This window comes from Gadus chalcogrammus, chromosome 22 (assembly GCF_026213295.1).
Source record: "Gadus chalcogrammus isolate NIFS_2021 chromosome 22, NIFS_Gcha_1.0, whole genome shotgun sequence".
Taxonomy (NCBI): Eukaryota; Metazoa; Chordata; class Actinopteri; order Gadiformes; family Gadidae; genus Gadus; species Gadus chalcogrammus.
The window spans coordinates 4,460,893-4,483,292 of record NC_079433.1 but is presented as its reverse complement, the minus strand read 5'-3'; the positions used below and the strand labels follow the sequence as shown (position 1 = coordinate 4,483,292).

The 22,400-nt window shown below is 46.8% G+C and overlaps 1 protein-coding gene across 1 annotated transcript; it reads right to left on the bottom strand.

Moving 5' to 3' along the window:
- Positions 1-2,150: 2,150 nt before the first annotated feature.
- On the bottom strand, positions 2,151-21,846 carry tmem170b (transmembrane protein 170B). Its single transcript, XM_056583190.1, has 4 exons — positions 21,810-21,846; positions 10,436-10,606; positions 4,904-6,469; positions 2,151-4,855 (listed from the first exon to the last, which is right to left on the bottom strand). The coding sequence occupies exons 2-3, from the start codon at positions 10,602-10,604 to the stop codon at positions 6,339-6,341; spliced, it is 300 nt and encodes a 99-aa protein (XP_056439165.1). The 5' UTR covers positions 10,605-10,606; positions 21,810-21,846; the 3' UTR covers positions 2,151-4,855; positions 4,904-6,338.
- Between the last annotated feature and the right edge of the window lie 554 nt (positions 21,847-22,400).

The window sequence follows — 22,400 nt, the reverse complement described above, 5'->3', positions numbered from 1 at the left end:
ACAACCATGCAGACACAAACTAGGAAACATGCAGTAAGCCTACCGCACACACACACAACACACAACACACACACACCCACACCCACACACACACACACTATACACAGACAACCATGCAGACACAAACTAGGAAACATGCGGTATGCCTACCGCACACACACACAACTACTTTAACAACCATGCATACACAAAGTGTTAAACCTGCCATACACACACAAACACATGTATGCACGCACACACACTGACATACAAATCCTTTAACAACCATGCAGACACAAACTCATAAACCTGCCGTACCACCCACATACACACAAACACACACACGCACGCACACACATACACAACTACTTCAACAACCAGACACAAACTCGTAAACCTGCTGTACCGTGTGCGCGAGCACACACACACACACACACACACACACACACACACACACACACACACACACACACACACACACACACACACACACACAGACACGCACACGCGCGCGCGCGCACACGCACACACACTCCCATAATAAATAATATATAACATAAAAACCGTGCCTTGTATAAGCTGCGGGGAAGCATTCCAGGGATAGTTTATAAACACACACACATTCTTATCAGGTCCACTCAGCCGCCCTGCGATTGGCCGATTGCAAAACAGGCAGAACCTCTCGCAGGCTTTACTGGAACGGCCGAAGCCCACTGTGGTTCCTGTGCTCCCCGGCTGCTGAATAACAAACCCTGGCTGGTGGAAACACGGCGATAACAACCTGAGGAACGGCTTGTTTCCATTCCACGCGCTGCCGAGGCATTCCATCGCTCTGACACGATCCGTCCTGTTATAATCACCTGGAGAGTCCGCTACTGTATACAAGCCCGGTCGGAGATATTACTCATATGGTGATATAACGCAACACATCACAACGCAGAGGTACAAATCAACACACATATAGAACACAACACAACGTAACAACACTTATATGATATTACACCAATTCACACCAAACAACCTAACACAACCCATGGCGTGGACGTACACAACGCAATACAACACAACACATATAGATACAACACAACACAACAGATCAGCATTACACGAGATAATCATAAGAAGCAGACAGGACAAAGATACACAATAAAACAGACCACACCACACCACAATGTGGGCACAGAACAGAGCCTATACGCAATACAACACAATGCTTTGAAAGGTCTGGATTGAGCTCCATTCTGGTTATATTCGAGTTCAACTATATTTAGAAACTGTGTGCAAGTTCGGCCTTATCTTCCTGCAGGCGATTAAACACACATACTCACATCGTATAAACTCCCTGCCACCCATCTATCAAAAAAACCCAGCTTCCTTTCAGAAGCAGAGCAGACAAAACATCATTCCTCTCCTACAGAAACGATTGATGCGTCCTGGCACGTAATGCAATCATAGCCGCTACGATGAATAGTTTTGTTTTTGAAAACGATCCTTTCATACAGTAGGCCTAATTGCGCGCCGCATGGGCCCGTTCGCCGTCTGACACGCACGCACGTACATGCACACACTTGGCGCCATCGTCCGTCCATGCCGTAGTCGCGCGTCGTCGGGGTTGGCCGACGGATCGGATCCCAGATCAGATGAAAACAACACAATGGATAATGGCGGTTGGAGATTAGGCTACGTGTAGAAGAATCGTGCCTACAGACCTCGAGCGTGAATGGTCCCTGCACGTAGGCCTACTAACCAGCAGGAAAGGATGAATGTCTTATGTCGTCTTTTTTTTTTGTTGAAAAGTAGACTTCTAGAAGTGATGTCGTTTTGGCAGCATACTAGCATGACATAATCTGTTTGCCCCTAGACGCGGGCATTAGCCTACGTTTTTCTACGATATACACATATGCTTTACTCTGTAGGCCCGGTTGTCTAGTGCGGTTGTAATAAAAAGCCTATGTGGTTTTGTAACTGAACGAGTTCACGAGGAGAGAAAGAGGGAGATGAAGGGAGGAAAAAGGGAGAGAAAAGGGGGGGATGGAATAAAATGAGGTCCAGGTGTTTTCTCGCGCCCAACATGGCAGAACCAGGTGTAAATCCAACTGGGGATATTTTTTTATGATTCTGAAATGGTCCTACCAAGGAGCGTCAAACTACAAAAAAGCCTGTTCAATGTTTAAGAAAATTGAAATTGTTACTGCAAAACATTTTTAATTTCAACGCACAGTTGAGTATGTACAGAGAGAACAATTTGTACATAAATAGGCAATAGTTATAAACATCAGCGGTTCAGCTGGTACAAAATTAAAAAAAGAATATATTATACATTATCTACAAGTGCCACTTTGGAGAATTTTTCTTCTTTTTCTAATCAAACACTGTCTCTCGTTGGATTGTCTGACATCCGTTCACATATTATCAGAGTTGTATTGCGCATGCAATCAAATGAGGGGGAACAACAACAATGTCCTGAAGGGGGCAGTGTTAGTTAAAAGACTATGGGGGATTGGTTATTGAGGCGGGAGTCTTCCTCGTTGCTGACGGGTGCCCATTCAAAAAGCCTGGTTACGGTTTGTATTCGTTGATTCGTGCGCCGTGTCGGTACTGCGTACAAAACGTAAATATCCAATCCATTTTTCACGATGGCATGATCAAGGAGTCTGAAAGCAGGTAACCCAACTCAAATAATTCCAATTCGAACACAAACACATAGTCTGAAGGTTAAATTTGCTGTGGTTTGTCAGCTAGGCTACATTGCCTCTTAGTATACCTCAGAGTATTTACAAGACAGTTTGTTAGCATACTGTCAAACGGTGGGGGCTTTAACAAGATACAGCTAACAATTTATTAACAATTGCTTGGGAATCTGTTTGGAGAGAAATGAATTCCAAATAAGCTCAGAAATAGTGGTAAACGGACATCTAACAAAATGATGTCTGACTTTAACATAATATTCCAAGTATCCATTATTCAGTTTAAGGCAAAGGTGGACAACTCCAAATTCAGGGAAAAGTCCTGCCATGTTTGTTTGTTACCTCAGCAATCCCAAATGATGGCTCTAATACTCTAGGGACTTTTATTTTCTAAAACGTGGAAGTTAAACCATCTCTGCTTTAAATTAGGTCCTTGGTCTCTTGATTAAACACTCAAGAATAAAAATTAAATTAGACCAAACATAATGCTAGTATTACTCACATGCACAATCACACCAAACATCGAATACAGGGGGGAAATACAAGTTTCACAACATCTACGAACCATATATGCAGCAACTGTCGAACACAGTTTTACATAGATATTGTTTCTGTGACGACAGATGAGTCATCCAAGATAACTCACATTTGGTCCCTGAAATTGAGCCAAAACATTCAAATGAAACCCAGTGTTGTTTATGTGCAGACATGAGGGCGTTAAACAAACGTAAAATAAACAAAACACATTCTTTCAAATTAAAATCTGCTCAGAACACCAATTTTGAATCATTTCAAGCTCACAATCTTAATTTCGGTCCCGACCACTTTTGCAGTTTAATCAATGGAATACTGCCCTCCTGTGTGCTGAACTGGTACTGAAGGTGAGTTGTGTCAATTACATAACCCAATCAAATACACGCACGGCAATTGCCTGTACAGTTACAACTCACAACACACACACACACGCGCGCAAAGCTTGCAAATATCATACCTATTCTGTAAGAAAATGTCACAGAAATTACAGTGAAATAAACTTAAAAACAGGTCAGGTCTGGGTGCCATTTCACCCCCATGCTAGTATTGTGCAAAACAAACATTTTCAAACGAAATTCATAGAACTCATTCTCGGCAGGGATAACAATCAAACAAGCAAGACAGTAAAGCTAGGATGTGAGAAAGAACTTTGGCATAATAAACCTAACCTGCATTCTGGGGACTGCCTAGTTTGTTAGACTAGGTGTAGGTAGTAGCGCGCAAGTCAAAGCAACTTAACCAGAAAGTTAAAAATTAATAAAAGTCAGTATCTCGAGGTATTCAACACCAGAAACGAGTACTGTTACAGGCATGTCAATCCTCACAGATATAGAGTAAATATATAGTTAATGCCTTTGTCATAACCAATGAAGCTTATTAAATGAATAGACATTATTATGGGATATAATGATGACATAAGTTGTACTACCTTGCATGTCAATGAGGAAGGACGGTGTAAGAAGTGGGCTCAAGCCTAGACAGCATCACTACACACTGGTCCCAAACAAAGGCCGGTACGTCTCAGTGCAAAATGTCAAACTTAAGAAGCACAGGTACGATTAGGTTGGTGACGCACAAAAAACGACATTAAAAAACAATTGGGGGATATTTTGAAAAAAAGGCAAAGCAGCAGAATGGGTTTGACCTTCTCCTATATCAACAGCATGCTCAGATCCAAGATGGCTTCGCAGCCACCGGGACGCTGTTAACAACAGCATGCCACGATCCCAGATTGGGGGCCAAGATTCCCGACCCTGTTGTAAAATCTGCACTCACTCCAGACTTCACACTTTCTGTTTGGAAATAAAAAATAAAAAAGCACGTCAAGGTTTCAGCTCAAGCAGCACCGCACTAAAATAAACAAGGGCTACGCACCCTCCACTCTATTCCCACTACACACCATTTGTCGCACCACTCCAACCCTGTACTCCACACCTCCAAACCTCAAAGGAAATCCACCCTAGGCCAGGTCCACACTATCGCCGGCTCAACGTAGAGGGAGGGTTGGGAGTTGACACAACGCAATGTCGCTTCGACGCAGTCATGAACCCTGTTTCGGTTGTTGGGTCAGGTTTACGTTAGCGGTCCAATCACAGCCCTTGCTTCTGCCTCGCCTCGACGCAAGGTTACAATTTTTGGGAGGTTTACGTCCGGCCCTTGCGGTGGATACGGCCGTAAGGACGTATCCACCGCAAGGGCCGGACGTAAGCCTCCCAAAAATTTGGTTCTTCGGTTCGGTTCAATTTTTGGGAGGCTTACGTCCGGCCCTTGCGGTGGATACGGCCGTAAGGACGTACGGGTCCGTAAACCCCCCTTTGCGTTGCGTCGACGTCCAACCATAACTCTACCTTAAGTAAAGGGTTTTCCATCCACACTAGTGTTTTTCCCCAACACTGTCCATCCCCAATCAGACAGGGATTTCCCCATCCGTTTCAGTTCATGCCTTCTCATGCGCATGCCCAGACCACTTCATCAGGCCAGCAATGTCTGGACAACGTCACAGTCATACTACAGTGGACTCCCCCCCAGCTACACTACAACGTGTTGCCGGTACCTTCAAATGGATCCATCAGGCAGATTCATCAAAACACTGTTTAAGTGCGGATGGAAGTGGTGGGACTAAAAAGCGTTTTCAAATCTATCCGCATTAGTGCGGACATGGGCGAGGTGACCTGGCCTCTCTAGAGGAGAATAATAACAATGAACCATTGATGGTGACCGTGTTTCATGCCTGCAGTACATATTGGCACATTATATGATGCATCCTTGATATTGAGACACAAACTGAATGTGGACCGGACTGACTGGGCCTCCTCCTCGCTGGTTCTCAAACCCAGCCGCCTCGCGTCAGGCAGTTGAAAAGTTTGGATTGGACGCCGTATGGCACTGCGGAGCGGCTGATTGGTGGGTTCGTTCGAGGGTTGGTTACATAGGTATGCTGTATCACCCAGAGAGGGAGGGGTGATCGTAATAAGGGGAAGGCCGTCTTGCTGATGAATATTTGTTAACGTTGTTCTCACGTTTCCTGACCTTTCATCGCTGGGATTATTCGTGGTCGCAGTGGCACCTAAAGTGCATTTTGATCCACTGGGGGGGGGGGATCCCCCAAAGGACCCCCCCCAGGACCCCCACAATCACCTTCATCTTCCTCATGCTCTTCGTCTCCTCTGTTTATAGTGGTTTTCCTACATGTGCAACAGAACACCTTTAAGAGTCAGTGGCGTCGACCACAAAGTATCTGTATGTCTTTAGGAATGGCATATCGACCAGAGATGCTAGTTTGACTCTGGCCACGGATGCCAAAGATAGCAGTCTCCCCCCCCCCCCCGATCGTTGACAAGGGGCTCATTTTGTGGCTGTAACACCAAAGCGGAGACACTAGGGTGGGGGGGCTCCATCCCGCCGCCAACCCCCCAAACACGCCATTCCGGCGATCGTGCCTTATGGCGTATCTCAAGCCACTTCCCGTCCTCCGCTACCCCCGAGCCTCCTTTAAGTCTGCCATCGGCCGGTCGATCCCGGTCGACCCTCCTCGCTGCCCCCCTCCTCCGACGGAGCGAGGGCGTAGGGGAGAAGGGGGTCGGGGGTCCGGTCCCTGGGCTCCTCCGTGATTGGTCCGCCGGGTGTGTGTGGGCTGCTTCAGAGCGTGGCCAGGATGCGGGAGAAGGAGATGATGACGGAGAAGGTGGTCTGGCCCACGCCCAGCACCAGGGCCTCCAGTGGCGCCATGTCCTTTCCCGCCACGCGGTACACCCCCGCCACCGCCGCGCCTGCAGGGGGGACGAAACCAGAGGAGCACAGCGTTCACCAGTGGCTCACGAACACGGGTCAAAGATCCGTACTCGGGGCGTCCCCTGAGATGCATGTCGTTAGCCCCATAGCATAGTTGTAAGAGATGTTTCGGCCTGTATCTAAACGTACTCTGCTCTCTCTCACGCTGCTGATTCACTGTAGCTCATTGGCTATATATTAAGCCAGTCAGTAAAGTCAGTAAAAATATGACTAAGTTAACGAGGTCACGGGAGATTGCGGTTTTATAAGCTATGGAAATGTAGTGGTGCGTTTTATTAGCAATTAGCAAAGATAACCTATTGTACTTAAGGGCAAAGTTACTAACTTCTTGAAAATGTATATTCCGGGAAGATGTTGATGTGGTTCAAAGGATGTTTAGGGCTGCACAGCCATGTAAGAAGTTGGGGTTGCAATTATTGAATAACCAAAAATCTGGGTTTTGGACTAAAAATATTTGGGAACCCACTTTCGACAGCACAAACAACCCCACGTACCAACACACAAACAAAAACACACTCAAGAGAGAGTAGCCAGGGTTGGACGAGACGTTCCGTCCCCTCCGTCGTCACACATCAGTCCCAAGAAGGTAATTCAAAGAAGGGTAAAGAGGGAAAGATGACCTCCTTGCTTATTTAAAAGCAACGCAGAGACCAGCACAGAGGTTTTACACACCAGGTGGCCGCATGCTCGGTGACTGAATATTTAACGAGAAGGCCCTGTTGAAAGCTGAGGGAGCATCAGACTACAAGGCCCCCCTGCCGTGACGAGGCGTGGTGGCAACGTCCGCCCACACTTTGGTTTACTGGTCGCACAACCGTTACTGAATGTGAAGTGTGCTGTTCCGCGGCCACTGTATGTCTGAAACTAAAAACTTTATGAGGCTGAATTGATATTGTTTCAAAACACTTATGTTATTATGGAGGACGTAGTCGTCTTTTAAGTCGGTTCTGTCTGGCTTTGCTAGTAGAGCATGGCATTAGGCGTGACCACTGGACCACTGGTTAGGGGTTTGATTCCCTTCGTTAGTGCATACATTCTGAGCCACACAGAATGTATAGGTGGTTCAAAGTTTTGAATAACAATTATACATAATGCATAGCTAGCACATATAACTACTTATCGCTAATACACATAAATAATACATTCAAATCAGCTTGTTTAATAATTTGTCTATTAACAATACCAAAGGAAATGTTGCAACTTGAATCTCTGAACAACCAATCAGAAGGCCGCCTCTTGCCTGGGGTTGGAGCTGTGAGCCTCCCCCCCTCTCCCCCCTCCCTCCCTGCTGCACATTAATAATAAAGTGTGGTTCTATTTTGGGCCCGGTGCTCCTGCTGCGATCGGCCTGTGATTCATCAGACTGTGGTGTACGGAGGTCCCGCACCACGCCTAGAGACACACACACACACACACACACACACGCACACACACACACACACACACACACACGCGCGCGCGTCCCGCCTAGAGAGATTTAGAGGTCTGTTCGCACGCACAAAAAACACACACGCACACACAATCTGCACACCAAGGTCTTAGCTGCTGTGTTGGGTGTTTCTTTTATGTGTGTGTCTGTGTGTGTGTGAACAGACCTCTAAATCTCTCTAGGCGAGGCGCTGGACCACCGTGTCTGTGTGTGTGTGTCTGTGTGTGTGTGTGTGTGTGTGTGTGTGTGTGTGTGTGTGTGAACAGACCTCTAAATCTCTCTAGGCCAGGCGCAGGATCACCGTGTGTGTGTGTGTGTGTGTGTGTGTGTGTGTGTGTGTGTGTGTGTGTGTGTGTGTGTGTGTGTGTGTGTGTGTGTGTGTGTGTGTGTGTGTGTGAGTAAATGACTAAGGAGGTAGATCGGGACAAAGAGGTATGGATCCGGGATGAATAAGTAATCAGGTTGGCTGAAGAGGAGCGTCGAACAGGGCGGACGGAGGAGGAGGTGGGGGAGGGGCCGAGGAGGAGAGGCGTCTGTGGATCAGGTGACGGGTCAGGCGGAGACACTAGCGTACCAAATGTATAACCGCAACAACGGACTAAAAGGTTGAGTGGAGAAAGGGAAACAACAGGAGACGTATCCCTCTCTGGTCGTCTGCTTTGTATGCATGTTGCTCTTCTGTCTTTCTTTTTTGGTTTAGGATCTTTCATTTTCTCTTTACATCATCTCTCTCTCTCTCTCCCTCCCTCTCTTTTCTCCCTCTCCTGATACTGTCCCCTTCCTGTGTTGTCTAGACAATCTGACACTTTTACCAGAGGGCTGCAGAGGTGGGAGAGAGTGAGTGGGAGGCTGGTGACGAGGTGAGTGAGGGGAAGTGACAGACAGAGACAGAGAGAGACAAGGACTGAGAAGTAGGGAGAGAGAGAGAGAGAGAGAGAATATGGGGTGCGGTGGTGATAGAGAGAAGGAGGGGAGGTGTTAGGGTGCAACTGTGTGACATAAGCACAGACGACCTGTTTCTTTCACAGCAATACGCCTGCACGAAAAGTCACTTGTGCTTCGCCATTAGAGAGTGCTTACTGCTCCGACGTCTCTAGCTACACACACACTCAGGGGAAAAGGTAGTCGGGCCTGCTGTCTCGACAGATAATCCTTACGATGAGTGTTAGCAGGCATGCAACTGGGAAAACGTTAAACGTCTTGCTGCTAAAAGAATCTACAGGAATCTGTGTCACAGAAACACAAGATAAGCGCCTTTCTGCCCTGACCTGAAATCCTCCAGACATATACAGTGAGTAAACGTGGTCCCATGGACACACTGACCGACCACACACTCAGAGTGAAGAGGTAGTGGTGTCCGCTGACTCGGCAGATGAGTTTTAACGGGAAGGTGTACGACGCACGTGGATGCCGGACAACCTATGATGCATCCTTGTAATCCTACCCAGAGCACCATCACCACCACCGGCCTCCTCTCCCTCACCCCTTCCGCTCAATCTGCTGTTTTATCTCATCCATCGATCATCTGGACGTGAGTCCAACAGCAGGGGATTAGGTCAAGGATTTGTCTTGACTTCAAGGCAACTTGGCATTGTCATACTTCAAGTCTCAAACGGCTGATTTAACAGATGAGCTTCCAGTTTATAATCTCGCGACACAGTTTGTACTTCTCTTTTTTCAGCACACTCAGGTTCATAAGAATTGCAGTCCAGATATGAGCAAGTCTCAAACGCTCAAGAATATGCACATTATAACATGCTTATTAAGAGCTAGGGTGCAACACTGCTCATTTGAACATCTATTTACCTTAATTCATAATTTTAACCACCACTTGTGTTACGATTACTGTCCTAGTATCATCACAAGATATCAGGAACCATACGGTAAAGAACCCATATTTAGATCCTAGACTCGGCTCCTATATTTAGATAATTGATCAGCATACTATAGATGTAATGTTTGGGTCAGTGTTTCTCACAGTAGTGGATGACCGCAGTTATCTTCATAACCATGACGACAAGCCAAAGTCATGGCTTAGTTTCCCTAACCAGGTGAAAGTATGTGTATCTCAGCCTTGACAACAGGTTTTCAGGATAGCGTGTTAGCATGTATTTTTTGTTAGCATGAGCCAACAAGGCCATATGAAACTATGCTAAAAAGTTCATATAAAAAGTTTGGCCATTTGTGACATCACACACATGAGGTTAGAGAAACCAGCTTGAGTCAATCCATATTTTTATGCATCTTGGTGCCGTGCCAACATGTGACAATCAAGATCACAACTGACCTTGATTGTAGGAAATACGATGGACTCTTAACCTTCGATACTGGTGGTTGAAATCTGAGACATTGCTGAGACACCGTAGGAGTGTGATAGGGTTACAGCGGAGAGATAAGAGAAAGAGAGACAAGGAAAGAAAGAGAAGGAGAGAGAGAGAGAGGGGGGGACGTCTCGAGAGGGAGAGAGAGAGATATTGATTATGAGAGAGGATTTCAAGCAAGGAGGGTGACTTACTGGTGACGACCCCACCGGAGAGGGAGGCCAGGAAGCCTACGCTGACCATCACCACGGTGATGATTCGCCCCCTGCGGTGTCGCTGCAGCATGACCAACATGAGCAGGCCCACACCGCCGTGCACGAAGAGCGAGGAGAAGAGACACCAGAGGAACACCCAGTACCACATCTCTGACAGGGCGGACGAGATACATAAAAGAGAAAGGAGAGAGAGAGAAGAAAAAGCAGGGGTCACATTAGCAATTACAAAATTAGCCGCTAACAAGTTAGCCACTAGCGAGTTAGCAGCTGGAAAGCTCACAGACACTGCAGGTAAAACATGAGACAGAAAGGAGACAGAATGTTAACGGTTGAGGTTTGTGTACATGATACCTCACCCCGTACACATGTCCTTTATTTGTAAGAGAGCCTTATCCTGGCGGCTTGACAGTGCCTCCCAGCAATAGAAACGCTTCTAATTCCAATTTCCGCAGTCTACCTGTATGCATCCTAGAGCAAGACGCCTAAGCCTTACCTTAACGGCACGTTTATTTAATTCATTGCAACTCTGCTTAATTGTAAAATGTGACCACTGCAAGCGAAACCTGAGACAGAAATACTCTCTGGCCTCATCTCACCTGACCACACATAGAGAGGAGAAGAGCTTCAGGTCCTTCAGGGCCACCACTGAACAGTAGCAAAGCCACATACAAACTCAAATAATACCTGAAGTAGAACAACTCCCCTGCTAACACTAGGTTCCGGTAGAGGCTGAGAAAGGACACTTCTGTGTCCTGGGAGGTTAGTCACACAGTCACTGAAAAGGCCAACCAGTGGATTCTCAATGTTGCGAGTGTTGACACCAGACTCGTCGACGAGAGGGCGAGATCTCGCTTCAGAGAGCAGCAGCAGCATCGGCAGCTGTTCTTACACACCTTAGGAGCCCGGGAAGGGTTTCAATCAGCAGGAAACGACTTGTCTTAACGGCTACAGTTCGGGGCTCATTGGAGAGCCAGTGGACCGTGGGGACAGAGTGTAGGTGAGGTAAGTGTTGTCGTACGACTGGATATTGACACATGGCTGCATAGAGGAGCAGGAGCTCCAGATCTGGACTATAAAATGGATGGATCCCATAAAAAAGTTAATAATGCGAGCCGAAAACGGGTCGATAACATTGTGCCCCTTCGTTAATTTCTAATACTGAATGAGATGTGAATGAGAAAGTGGATTAAAGTAAATGAAGGTTTGGGGTGAGAGGGATCCACAAAGTGGAATGCTTATAATATGACTTCGAGGGTCCTATCTGACAGATTTCGAGGGTCAGAACAAGGTTTTAGGGATAAAGGAACTGGGTAATAACACAAAGGCTGGTGAAGTCTATTTTGGAGTTCTGCTGAGTGAAAGACCTGTGTATCACGGTCCCTGTCCTTCATCTTGCCTCCGCCTCCTCCTCCTCTACCTCAGTCGTGGGAGCTGAAGAGCATCACAGACCGGCGGCACATTATAAGCGTAAACTCGACCGCCGTTCCTGTCGCCAAGCGAGGAACCTCGGCAGTTGCCACGGAATGAAGCCAGCGAGGGGAGGGAGGGGGGATGGGGGCACCAGTTGGCTTGAGAGAAGGTTCTGGACCCCAGTCTGTTGGTACTGTGTCACGATTCACTTTCGATCACAGTGTATCAAACAGGAGATGCTGCATTCACTGGAAGACGTTTCGATGTTGGCCACGGAAAACAACATGGGCCACGACTCCCTTCCCCCAACAATGTTTGCTTTTCTTCTTCGTCCTCTGAATCAGAGACAGTTCCAGGGCGTGTCTCTCATCTCGTTGTCTCGCTCCGGGCGGGGAGCCCAGCCTTCCGAGGATCGATCGAACCATCAGCTGTCAGAGCCGGGGGGAGAAGCGAGGCGACAGAACCCTCCGGAACAAACAACCTTTTGTCGCCGGGTCCCGGCGGGGGCCGGCTGACATCACACCTCGCCCCGGGGGACGGGACACGGTGACAACACAGAGCCTCTTCATCGCCTGCCGCAACTCCCCCGACGTCTTCGTCGCTCACCTCGGACGGGGCGAGAGATAAGACGTGTCTGGTCCTCGTCCGGGTACACAGGTGGACCCGGGTCTCTGACCTCTGACCCCAGCCTGTGAGCGGTGGTACCTCCACTCCCATGTCCCGGAAATTAGTTTAAGTAGTTAGGAGAGGAGTCAGAGAGAGGGGGAAAGGATGGAGTACAGGAGGTAGGAGTCGAGGATGAGTTGGAAGACAGTGGACAGTGTAAATGTTTATTTTACATGCAAATAAAGCTTGGTTGAATTTGAGAGAGAAAGGGGGGAGAGAGAGAGAGAGAGAGAGAGAGAGAGAGAGAGAGAGAGAGAGAGAGAGATGATGCACAGAGAAAATGAAAGATCCTAAAGCAAAAATGAAAGACTGAAGAGTCAATCTTCTAAATCTATTACCTGAATCTATTATTGAAACACATAAGATCCAGCTTAATCTAGCTAATCGATTGTCTCAATATAGAAGCTGAATCTATGGTCTAAATATGTGTTCTTTACCGTACGTTCTCTGACATCTAGTGTTGGTGCCGGAACCGTAAACGCAACACAAGGCGTGGTTTTAAATGTATGATTGAAAGTAGAGTTACATGCCAACTATAAATAAGTATGTTATAACGAGCATATTCCTGTGAACGTCTAAGAATTGGTGACATCCGCAATAATTATTACCAAGAAAAACTATTTTTGCAGTTTGCTGATGGGTAGTTTGAAAAAGAGAAGTAAAAACATCTGTCCCAACAGGAAAGTAATCTGTTAAATCAGCAATTTTGAGGTTTGAAATAAAACATGGAGAAGTTCAGACAGATCCTTCAGCTAATCCCCTGCTGTAGACTCACGTCCAGATGATCTATTGATGAGGAGAGGGAGTGAGGGGTGACGGAGAGGAGGGAGGGGGTGAGGGACAGGAGGGGGACGGGGGTGAGGGTGAGGGAGAGGAGGGTGGAGGATGGTGATGGTGCTGGCTGCCCGGGTAGGATTAAAAGGATGCATCATAGGTTGTCCAGCATCCACGTGTGTCATACACCTTCCCGTTAAAACTCATCGCACGGACTCTCTGTCGAGATCAGCAGACACCACTACCTCTTCACTCTGAGTGTGTGGTCGTTCATGTGTCCATGGGGAACCACGTATACTGTCACGTCTATGTTGGAGGATTTCGGGCAGGGGGGAGAACCGAGAAAGGAGAAAGGCGCTTATCTCGTGTTTCGCGGATACACACTTCCTGTATTTCCGTTTAACAGCACTATTTTGTCACGTTTTCCCACAGTGGAGAGCTACCGGCCACTTCTTTCTGCACGATATGCAAGGTTCACATTTAGGTGTGACAGCTTATTAATGAAACATGGTCCATTTATTGAGGAAACCGCCTCAAGTATTCTGCATTGAAAACATAAAGACCTTCCTGCCTGTAGAGCCCACAACTATCCCCAAAGTACAACCATTGCAATCTACATTCCCGTTTTCTGGTTCTCATTGTCGGCCTCGAAAACCGTTATTCGGACGTGGCTGGGCCTAATTACGTCTAGATAATGGACTGCAGGACAAAGGGGGTTTTGTGGTGGTGGTGGTAGTGTTGGGAGATGACACCACATCGTACACCATTGAGCAAAGCCCATTGACGCAGCACCACCGTTAATTGGCCGGGTTCTGTAATGTTATTAATTGAATTGGCTGACTCCGCGTGCTTTTATGTTATTAATTGAATTTGCTGACTCCGCGTGCCGTCATGTTATTAATTTAATTGGCTGACTCCGCGTGCTGCCATGTTATTAATTGAATTGGCTGACTCCGCACGCACGGAGAAAGGAATGGAATGGAAGGGTTTTTTCTGTGTAACCAAACCAGTTCTCCCACCACAGAAAAGCCGGCTGGGGGGAGGGGTGGGGGCTGAGGGGGGGATACACAGATGGCCGTGGTAACGGTGCTGTCAATTTACGCACGATGATGATGGGTTAATCGGTGTGCATCACACTCGTAGGGTTAAGTTAGCAGCCTGCCGATAGTCAGGTTGCGGTTGTGTATTTCCTTGTGCTATCCTGTTACTGCCCGTCCAGCCTAGTGATGGAGGCTCCAGCCTACCCTACCCTCACCAAAGTAACGGTATCGCTATGTGTTGGCTTGTCCTGATCGGCAACTAACATCGTACGTAGTAGGCCTACCACGGCGAACAGTCCACCACCCATCCCGGTAAAAACACACACACACACACACACACACACACACACACACACACACACACACAAACAACACACACACCACACATCACACACACACACATCACACACCACACACACACACGTCTGGACCGGCGGTCACCCCCGCTACCTGTGAAGTGTGCAGCGTCGAGACATGCACCCATAGGATCTCAGCACCTGCTGAAATAGATTAGCATAATGTTGTAATCCCTGTTCGTGTTCATGGTTCCGCCGCCGCCGCCGCCGCCCTCGCCGCCCGCGCCGCCCGGTTTCGCAGCCCTCTTTATCAAATGGTGCACAACGCGCTCGACGCGGCGAAGAAGACATGGAGGGTAGGGACCGGTTGGGCGGGGTGGCATTGAGCGCGGCTTTCCCCACGGCGCGCTCCTCTCTCTACCGGTTTGCCTCTGCTTAGGTTTCGACGTCTCGGGTCTCCGCGTCGGGTAAGGGGCAGGGCCAGTCGCCCCGGCCCGGTCGGCATGCATGCTCGGTGTGGTGGCGGCTTGCTGACGGAGGCCCATTGGAGGACGGCAGGCATTACGCGCGACGCGCAGCGGCGCGCACACTGTCTCGCGTGTGCAGAGTACTCTTTTAAAGGGCCACTCGCATGTTTCTAAAGAGGAAGAGTAGCATGGTTTGAACGGGAACGCGTCGCACTGTGCGCTAGTTTCACGCTCGTTCTGTCGACAGCCCCTATGAATGGGGGGAACAAAAGAGGTGTCACGCTGGCAATCCGCGCAGAAAATGTGCGTAATAACTCGGGGGTATACCGTCCGCTCGGCAAATGACATTACGTCAGCTACGCTTTTAAGTGATCTAGGGATGGATCAATAAAACCACGTAACACGTACAACTTGGGTGTTTGGGATAAACCATCTCGGTTGTGATTGTCGCTTCTCATTGTAACTAGAGAAAAACAGAGCCGAGTTCAAAACTGCGCACACCATCTGGGCGTTGTCAATGGCGACGGAGCCACGCAGGAGCTGTCCGCGTGCTGAGTCGCTCGTGCAGCGTCACCACGAGACGCCTGCCAAGTGGCAAGAGGAAGGACACACGGGGAGCAAGCCATAACTATCCCCCTAATATCATGACACTCCGTAGCATTACCTACAATGTCAAAAACTATAAGATATCAACTTCTTAAAAACCTGAATATCACACCTTATCGACCTAAATATCACTCCTTCACATACCAGAATATCAAATCTTATAGAACTAAATATCACTCCTACAGACCTCAATATCACTCAACTGAAAAACACACCTCACGGACCTAAATGTCACTCCTTAAAGACCTGAATAGCACCCCTTTACCAGCCTTAATACACTTCCTCACATAACTGGGGAACTTATCACTGCCTCCTCACATACCTGAAATCACCTCGGTCACATGCCCTCACGTAGGCTACACCTTTAACACAACGATCTAAACTTTAGATCAAACCAATATGAGCACCTAATATCCCTCACTTATAGACCTAATATCACTTCTTATAGACCAAAATATTACACACTATCATATTCTAAATTTAAACCCAGAGGACTCCGCCCCGTATTTAAAACACACCTTACATATAACACAAATTATCTGTTATTTAAACTTAAATAACAGACAATACAGCCCCCAGTCAGGTAAAACCTTTCAAGAAGCTAGCTTGCTTCACTATAATCTGATCAAACTCATTCTAGTCTAGTATACAGTCTATAGTCTCCGTAAACCCAAATGTATGGGACGTGAATAGAATAACTAAATGAAGAATCAGTCTAATAATGATTAGATGCAAAAATACTAATAAATGCTAATAATAATTATTAGCATTTTGCTAATAATAAAAAAAAATAGCACCACGTAGCCGTCAGATAAGACTGTGTACTTGCAGGGCTTGAGTTTCACACACCGCTCGGAGGGTAAGTCGGTTGGTTTTCTGGAACCGACGGAGGAGACCTCGGCGGGAACGACTGCGTGGGCACGTAATGTTCCGGAAGGGTCCCCGGAGAAAAGCGGTATTTAAAGAGGTGGCCCAGTTCAGAGGCCTGGAGGTGAAGCGGCGGTACGACCTCTGACCCCTGCTGAGAATCTCCATCTCCGGAGCCAAAGGGGTCAAGGGTTACTGTGCGGAGTTAAAACCGTCCTCTCGCTAGAGATGTTGAACTGGTGAACCAACCGACGGAAAATGTTTTGCTTCAGCACAATTTCAATGTCAATGAATTCTGTTTTTTTGTGTAGACGAACCAATCCGCCTGTGATGGCGAGTATGTGCAAATAATAATCAATCTATAAAGAATATTAAAAAAACACAAAGGTATAGTGAGATATTAGCCTTGAGGCTAGCGGTATGCTACTGTTTTTTTCTGCTTTGTTTGAAACTCAAAGGAGGTAATATGAGCCTTTAGCTCCCGGTTAAGGCATACAATGATTTACTTATGGAACTGTTTGCTAACTTGAAGTTCGAGGCATATTGCTACACAGCGAACATTGCATGGATTACCAAAGACCTATCAAACGGTTTGATAACAGCAATCCAGGCCATTCCCCTATTCGCACCCAATGGCATCAAGGTCTACTTGCTATCCACACATATTTGGATAGAGGTGAGAAATAAAATGACAGAGAATCTTCTTTCATCAGGATTTTTTTGATGAATACAAAAAGTTGAAATGGTGAAATGATGTTGACATTCTGGCATTTTCAATAATGATTTGACATAACTCATAAGGACTTTTTTTTCTTTTCGTATTCTGTCATTTTGTTTGTCAGGAAACATTGGCTAATGCAACAGGGAAATTATATGGGCACCGTGGTGGCGATCATCCTTTGATATATTTCCCTTTCATCATTAAAATGAATTAATCTTTGTTTACGGAAGGAAGAGAAAAAACATTCTGCCCGCGCAAAACAAACAATCATTAGCATATCAAATGTCTACAGATGGTGCTTTTGGAATTTAATGATCTAATGGCTGAATGATGAAATGAAGGTCACGTGAAAATCATCTCAGTCACATAATTAATATAATTAATGAAGGTTTCCCCTGTGTGGGGACGTCACACCAACACGTCAACCCTATGTTCTCATAAATGGCTTTTATATTTTAGGGAAACATGACGGCAGCTTCAGTTTGGGCTACAAATGGTCATTGTCACAGGCTCCTACAATGTATTGATTATTCCTTACCCTGACCTTAAGCACAACCTATCCTTACTAACTTAATTACCCGTCATCGAGTTAAGCCTATTTCTAAATCAACATGCGCCTAAAGTAACGTATTGGCTTTTTCATATTGGCCACTAGATGGCATCGCCTACTCACTTTTATAATTTCTCTCAACCACTCAACGTGGATTTAAATGAAAAGTTGGCGTTTTCAGCGTGATCGGAGTAGACAAAGCTCAAGCGCTTCTAAACCTGAATATATAACTTTCCTCGGCATTTTGGCACACGATTTCAATTATCTTTATCCAGAATATTAAACTTTCCTCCACATTTTGACCCACGGCTGTCACTTTATGACGGTTACTGATAACATGACTCACGACTTTGCGCGGACCACTCCATCCACACAGATCATACTTCTAAAGAATGACCCTTTGCTTTGAAGATAAGACAAGGACCCCCCCCCCCCCCCCTCTTCAGACCAAGAGCCTTGTCCAATGTTTCATATTCCCTCCTGAAAAAGGGGGATTTTGTTGGGCAACCCGAGAGGCCACTGTATCCATGACTGGCTCTGGCGGTCATTGTGTTCACCCCCCCCCCCCCCCCCCTCCCACACCCCCCCCCCCTCCCCCCAGGGGTCCGTTCTGACCCGGGGTGTTTCTGCACCTTTTATCCCACTCTTTCTTGATCTCTCTCTCTGCGTTCATTGTCGCTCGGTGTAACAGAATCCAGCCGCTTCGATCTCAGCCCCACAGTGCTTTTGAATCACGGGCCTTGAACCCACGGCACTGTCGTGGTCGCAGTGCCGCGTTGGTCTCTAGGGGGATTTCTTCTTCTGTGGTTTTTTTTCACACTCAAGACTCCCCCCACCCCCAGGCAGATGGTTGTCACCCAGGTGAGTCATCGACCTGCCACCTATACCTCATTGAGCTGTCCGCACCCCACCTCCATCTCTTCCTCCTCCACCACCTCCTTCTCCTTTTTCTTCCTCCCCCTCCACCTTCCTCTTCCTCCTCCTCCCCCCCCCTCTTCTTCCATCTCCACCTCCTCCTTTTCTACCTCCTCCCCCCCTCCTCCTCCTCCCCTCGCCTCCTCCTCCTCTTCCTCAAACTTGTCACAGTAACGGGGACGCTAACTAGACCAGAGCTGTTGTTATATCACGTGCCAAGGAAGCCCCCCCCCCGCCGCCCTCTGCTTTTAACCCAGTTCTAGTCATGCGTTCAGACTATTTTTAGAGGATCTCGTCTACCAACATTAATTATCATCTCGTTGGCCTTTTATTACCCAAAAATGCAAAAATGATTATCTGGTGCGGAATGCGTCAAATACCAAAATAATAAAACAAATATGACAGTTAGTAGGAGCAGGAGTTAAGCTCATTATTTTTGTCATGATCACGGTTGCTATGATTATAAACGTAGAAAAACAAAACCAAGTCAATTCAAGTTCAACGGGGCAGCAAAGCTTTTGTTCAGCAACAAGGAGGTCGACCGAGCTGAGTGACTCTAGGTTACCTTTGAAAAGGCAGGTGTACAAGGGAGCTCCAGTGCACACACACAAACACACACACACACACACACACACACACACACACACACAGACACACACACACACACACACACACACACACACACACACACACACACACATACATCTAAACGCTCGCACACGTACACACAAACACAAGCATGCACACACACACACACATGCACCAACACGCATGGACTCACACACATGCACATGCACGCACACAAACGCATGCATGCACACACACACAGGAACGCACAAACATGCATGGACCCACACATGCACACACACAGACACACACACCTCCCTCGCAGTCCATCACGGTTTAGAGATCACTTTGATGTGGCGTGACTGATACGGGAGGGAGTGAAACGGGTTTGATCTTTCGCACTCGCTCAGAAAACTTTGCACCTGAGAAAACCTACTGAGCACATTGTGCCCTCACACCTGTTCAGGGAGAATGAATACCCCCCCCCCCCCCCACCCCCACTGTCTGGTCAAGCAGACCATATCTGATACACACCGCAGAATACTGCCTGAACATCAGGAAGGTCAATTTGCATGACACAAGATACTGACAAAAGTTTCAAACGGTAATTCAAATGCTTTAACGCACACCGACAGACCTATGTTTTTAGTCTAGATACAATGTTTTTAGTTGAAATCTTTAAGATATAATATGCAGATGTCCAGACGTTGCTAAAAAAACACTCAATACCAATTATCAATGGATGGGCTTCTTTTGAATGTCTTGAATGAACTTAATCTAAAAACCTAAATATACTTTGGAAGTATCAACAACCCTGGGAGGTAAGAGGTCACGGACAATGAGCAGTTTCTTCAACAAGGAGTTCAACAAACAGACCCGTGCCCACAGTCCCGTACCACTATCTACTGCAGTGTGGGAAAAACAGGCCCAGGAGATGTAGCTTCAGGCTACACAGTTCCCCCTCAGCCCCTTAATGACAGAAGAGCAAACGTTAGCTTGTCGATAGTAACTCACGGCGGTACAATGGGGATAGTTACTTTCAAGTTGCTGCTTGTTATTCGTTCTCTCACTGAGGAAACGTGTCCTGAAGGGGTGTTTCACCCTGTGGCTCGAGGGGGAATGAGTTGAGTAAATCATTACCCGGGAAGGGCGAATCCACCCTTCCTTACGTCCGATTACGGCATTGTAGTTTGACGGATTCATGCAAGAAGGGCCATAAAGCATCGGCAATTAGTTTCAATGTCGCAATAAAAACAGACAGCTCCTTTAATAAGAGCTGATGTTTAACTCACACAGCTACCAAGATACACAAAACACATTCTACGGAAATGTGTGGGATATTGTATTTTTTTATGTGGGCAAAGGTTCAGTTTGACTTCTGCTGCAAGGCAAATACTTTGGACAAGGCTATTGTGATCGTATGAGGTTTGTGTGTAGATCAACTAGTAGAGCATGCCATGAACACTGCAAGGGTTAGGGTTCGATTCCCACTGGGGCCAACCATTATAAGAAATCTATGCAGTCACATTATTGTAAGATGCTATTAATGCTATTATTTCTGTACACATTACATGAAGTACCTGTAAAACAATAGGACCCATCAAAAGTAAGCGTCAAAAAAAAGAAGAGAAGAGAAGAAAAAGACTGAATGCGATAAGATTACTGATAAGATGTGTAGGAATGTGTGGGTGTTGATTCCATCGAGCTGCAATTAATAGTGGCGTAAAACAAATTCCATCCACTTCTTCCCGTAAACCACAGTCTTCCAGTCCCAACAGGCCTTTCCATGAAGCTTGATTTCTCGGCCGGAAATATATATATTTTCCTTCATGCGCTTATCTCTAGATAAAATCAGATAAGCTTAAACGTAGCCCGAAGCTAGCAAATTTATGTTTGGCTACCTAAGTTAAGTCAAACCTGCAATATGTGATGCTTTAACTGTTGTCAAACGTTTGTAATGTATATATATATATATATATATATATATATATATATGAGTGAAAAGAAATAAAAACGTCGATCCACAGAGCAATCAATCCAGTATATCACATTTAATCAATCTGGTCCCTAACCAACATATTACCAAAAAAGGCGGGAAAATCCCAACCGAACAAAAGCGACGGCTGTGTTGAAAAAGCGACATTGGCAGACACAAAGAAAGAATTTAGGATAAGTGAAGTCGGGGAATCCAACGTCAAGGTGTGAAGAACACAAAAGACGACAGAAATCAGTCATCTTATGTCCCCCCCCCCCCCCCCCTCCTCCCCTCACCCCTACCCGGTTCAACCCTTCGCCTGGAGACGTTTACGACCTCCCTTGATTACCCATCTACTCCGAGGGGCCGGGAAGCCTCTTGAATCAGCCTGGCTCTCAGACGCAGCAGTCTGGGCTGTTTACTCAAGAGCCAGGCTTCAGGAAGCAGCGGGAGAGGCAGATAAAAGGGCCGAAGGGCTCAGCAGCAGCCACCCACATACCTGACGAAGAATGCGACGGCACTATCAGCGGAGACGGTTCCACAGCATCTTTAGAGGAGGAAGCAGACGAGGATGAGCTATGCAGTAAAGAGCTATTCTAAGTATTTAAGGATTGTATGCTTGCAAGTGGCCTGTCTCCATTTTAGTTAGAGAGAGAGAGAGACAGAGAGAGAGAGAGAGAGAGAGAGAGAGAGAGAGAGAGAGGAGAGAGAGAGAGAGAGAGAGAGAGAGAGAGAGAGAGAGAGAGAGAGAGAGAAATAAAGAGAAGTTTTTTTTTAATTGTTACCAAACATAACGTAAGAATGCAAATGTTACCACAATCACTGACCCTCAGGGTAGTGGCTAGGGTGCTGGACTTTGTACAGAAAGGTACCGGGTTCGATCCCCCAACATCCTCAGGCTAACCTGAAGGCATCCCTTATCCCTACGTCCTTACCCCTACCTTCTTCATGAATGACCCGTATCCGATAGCGACGGAAGCAGCCTCGAATGGACCACTAGCGAGACGACTAAATAGCAAAGGTACTTTTTCCAATGTGGTCCGTGTGTCACCTTGGCAACGGTGACACATCCAACTCATGCATTTGGGTC

What these genes read in the sequence shown, in the direction of transcription:
- tmem170b (XM_056583190.1), bottom strand. Translation starts at nt 10,604, where the DNA reads ATGTGGTACTGGGTGTTCCTCTGGTGTCTCTTCTCCTCGCTCTTCGTG. An exon ending in CTCCGGTGGGGTCGTCACCA is followed by an intron (nt 6,470 to 10,435) that starts GTAAGTCACCCT and finishes TCCCCCCTGCAG; the next exon opens with GCGCGGCGGTGGCGGGGGTG.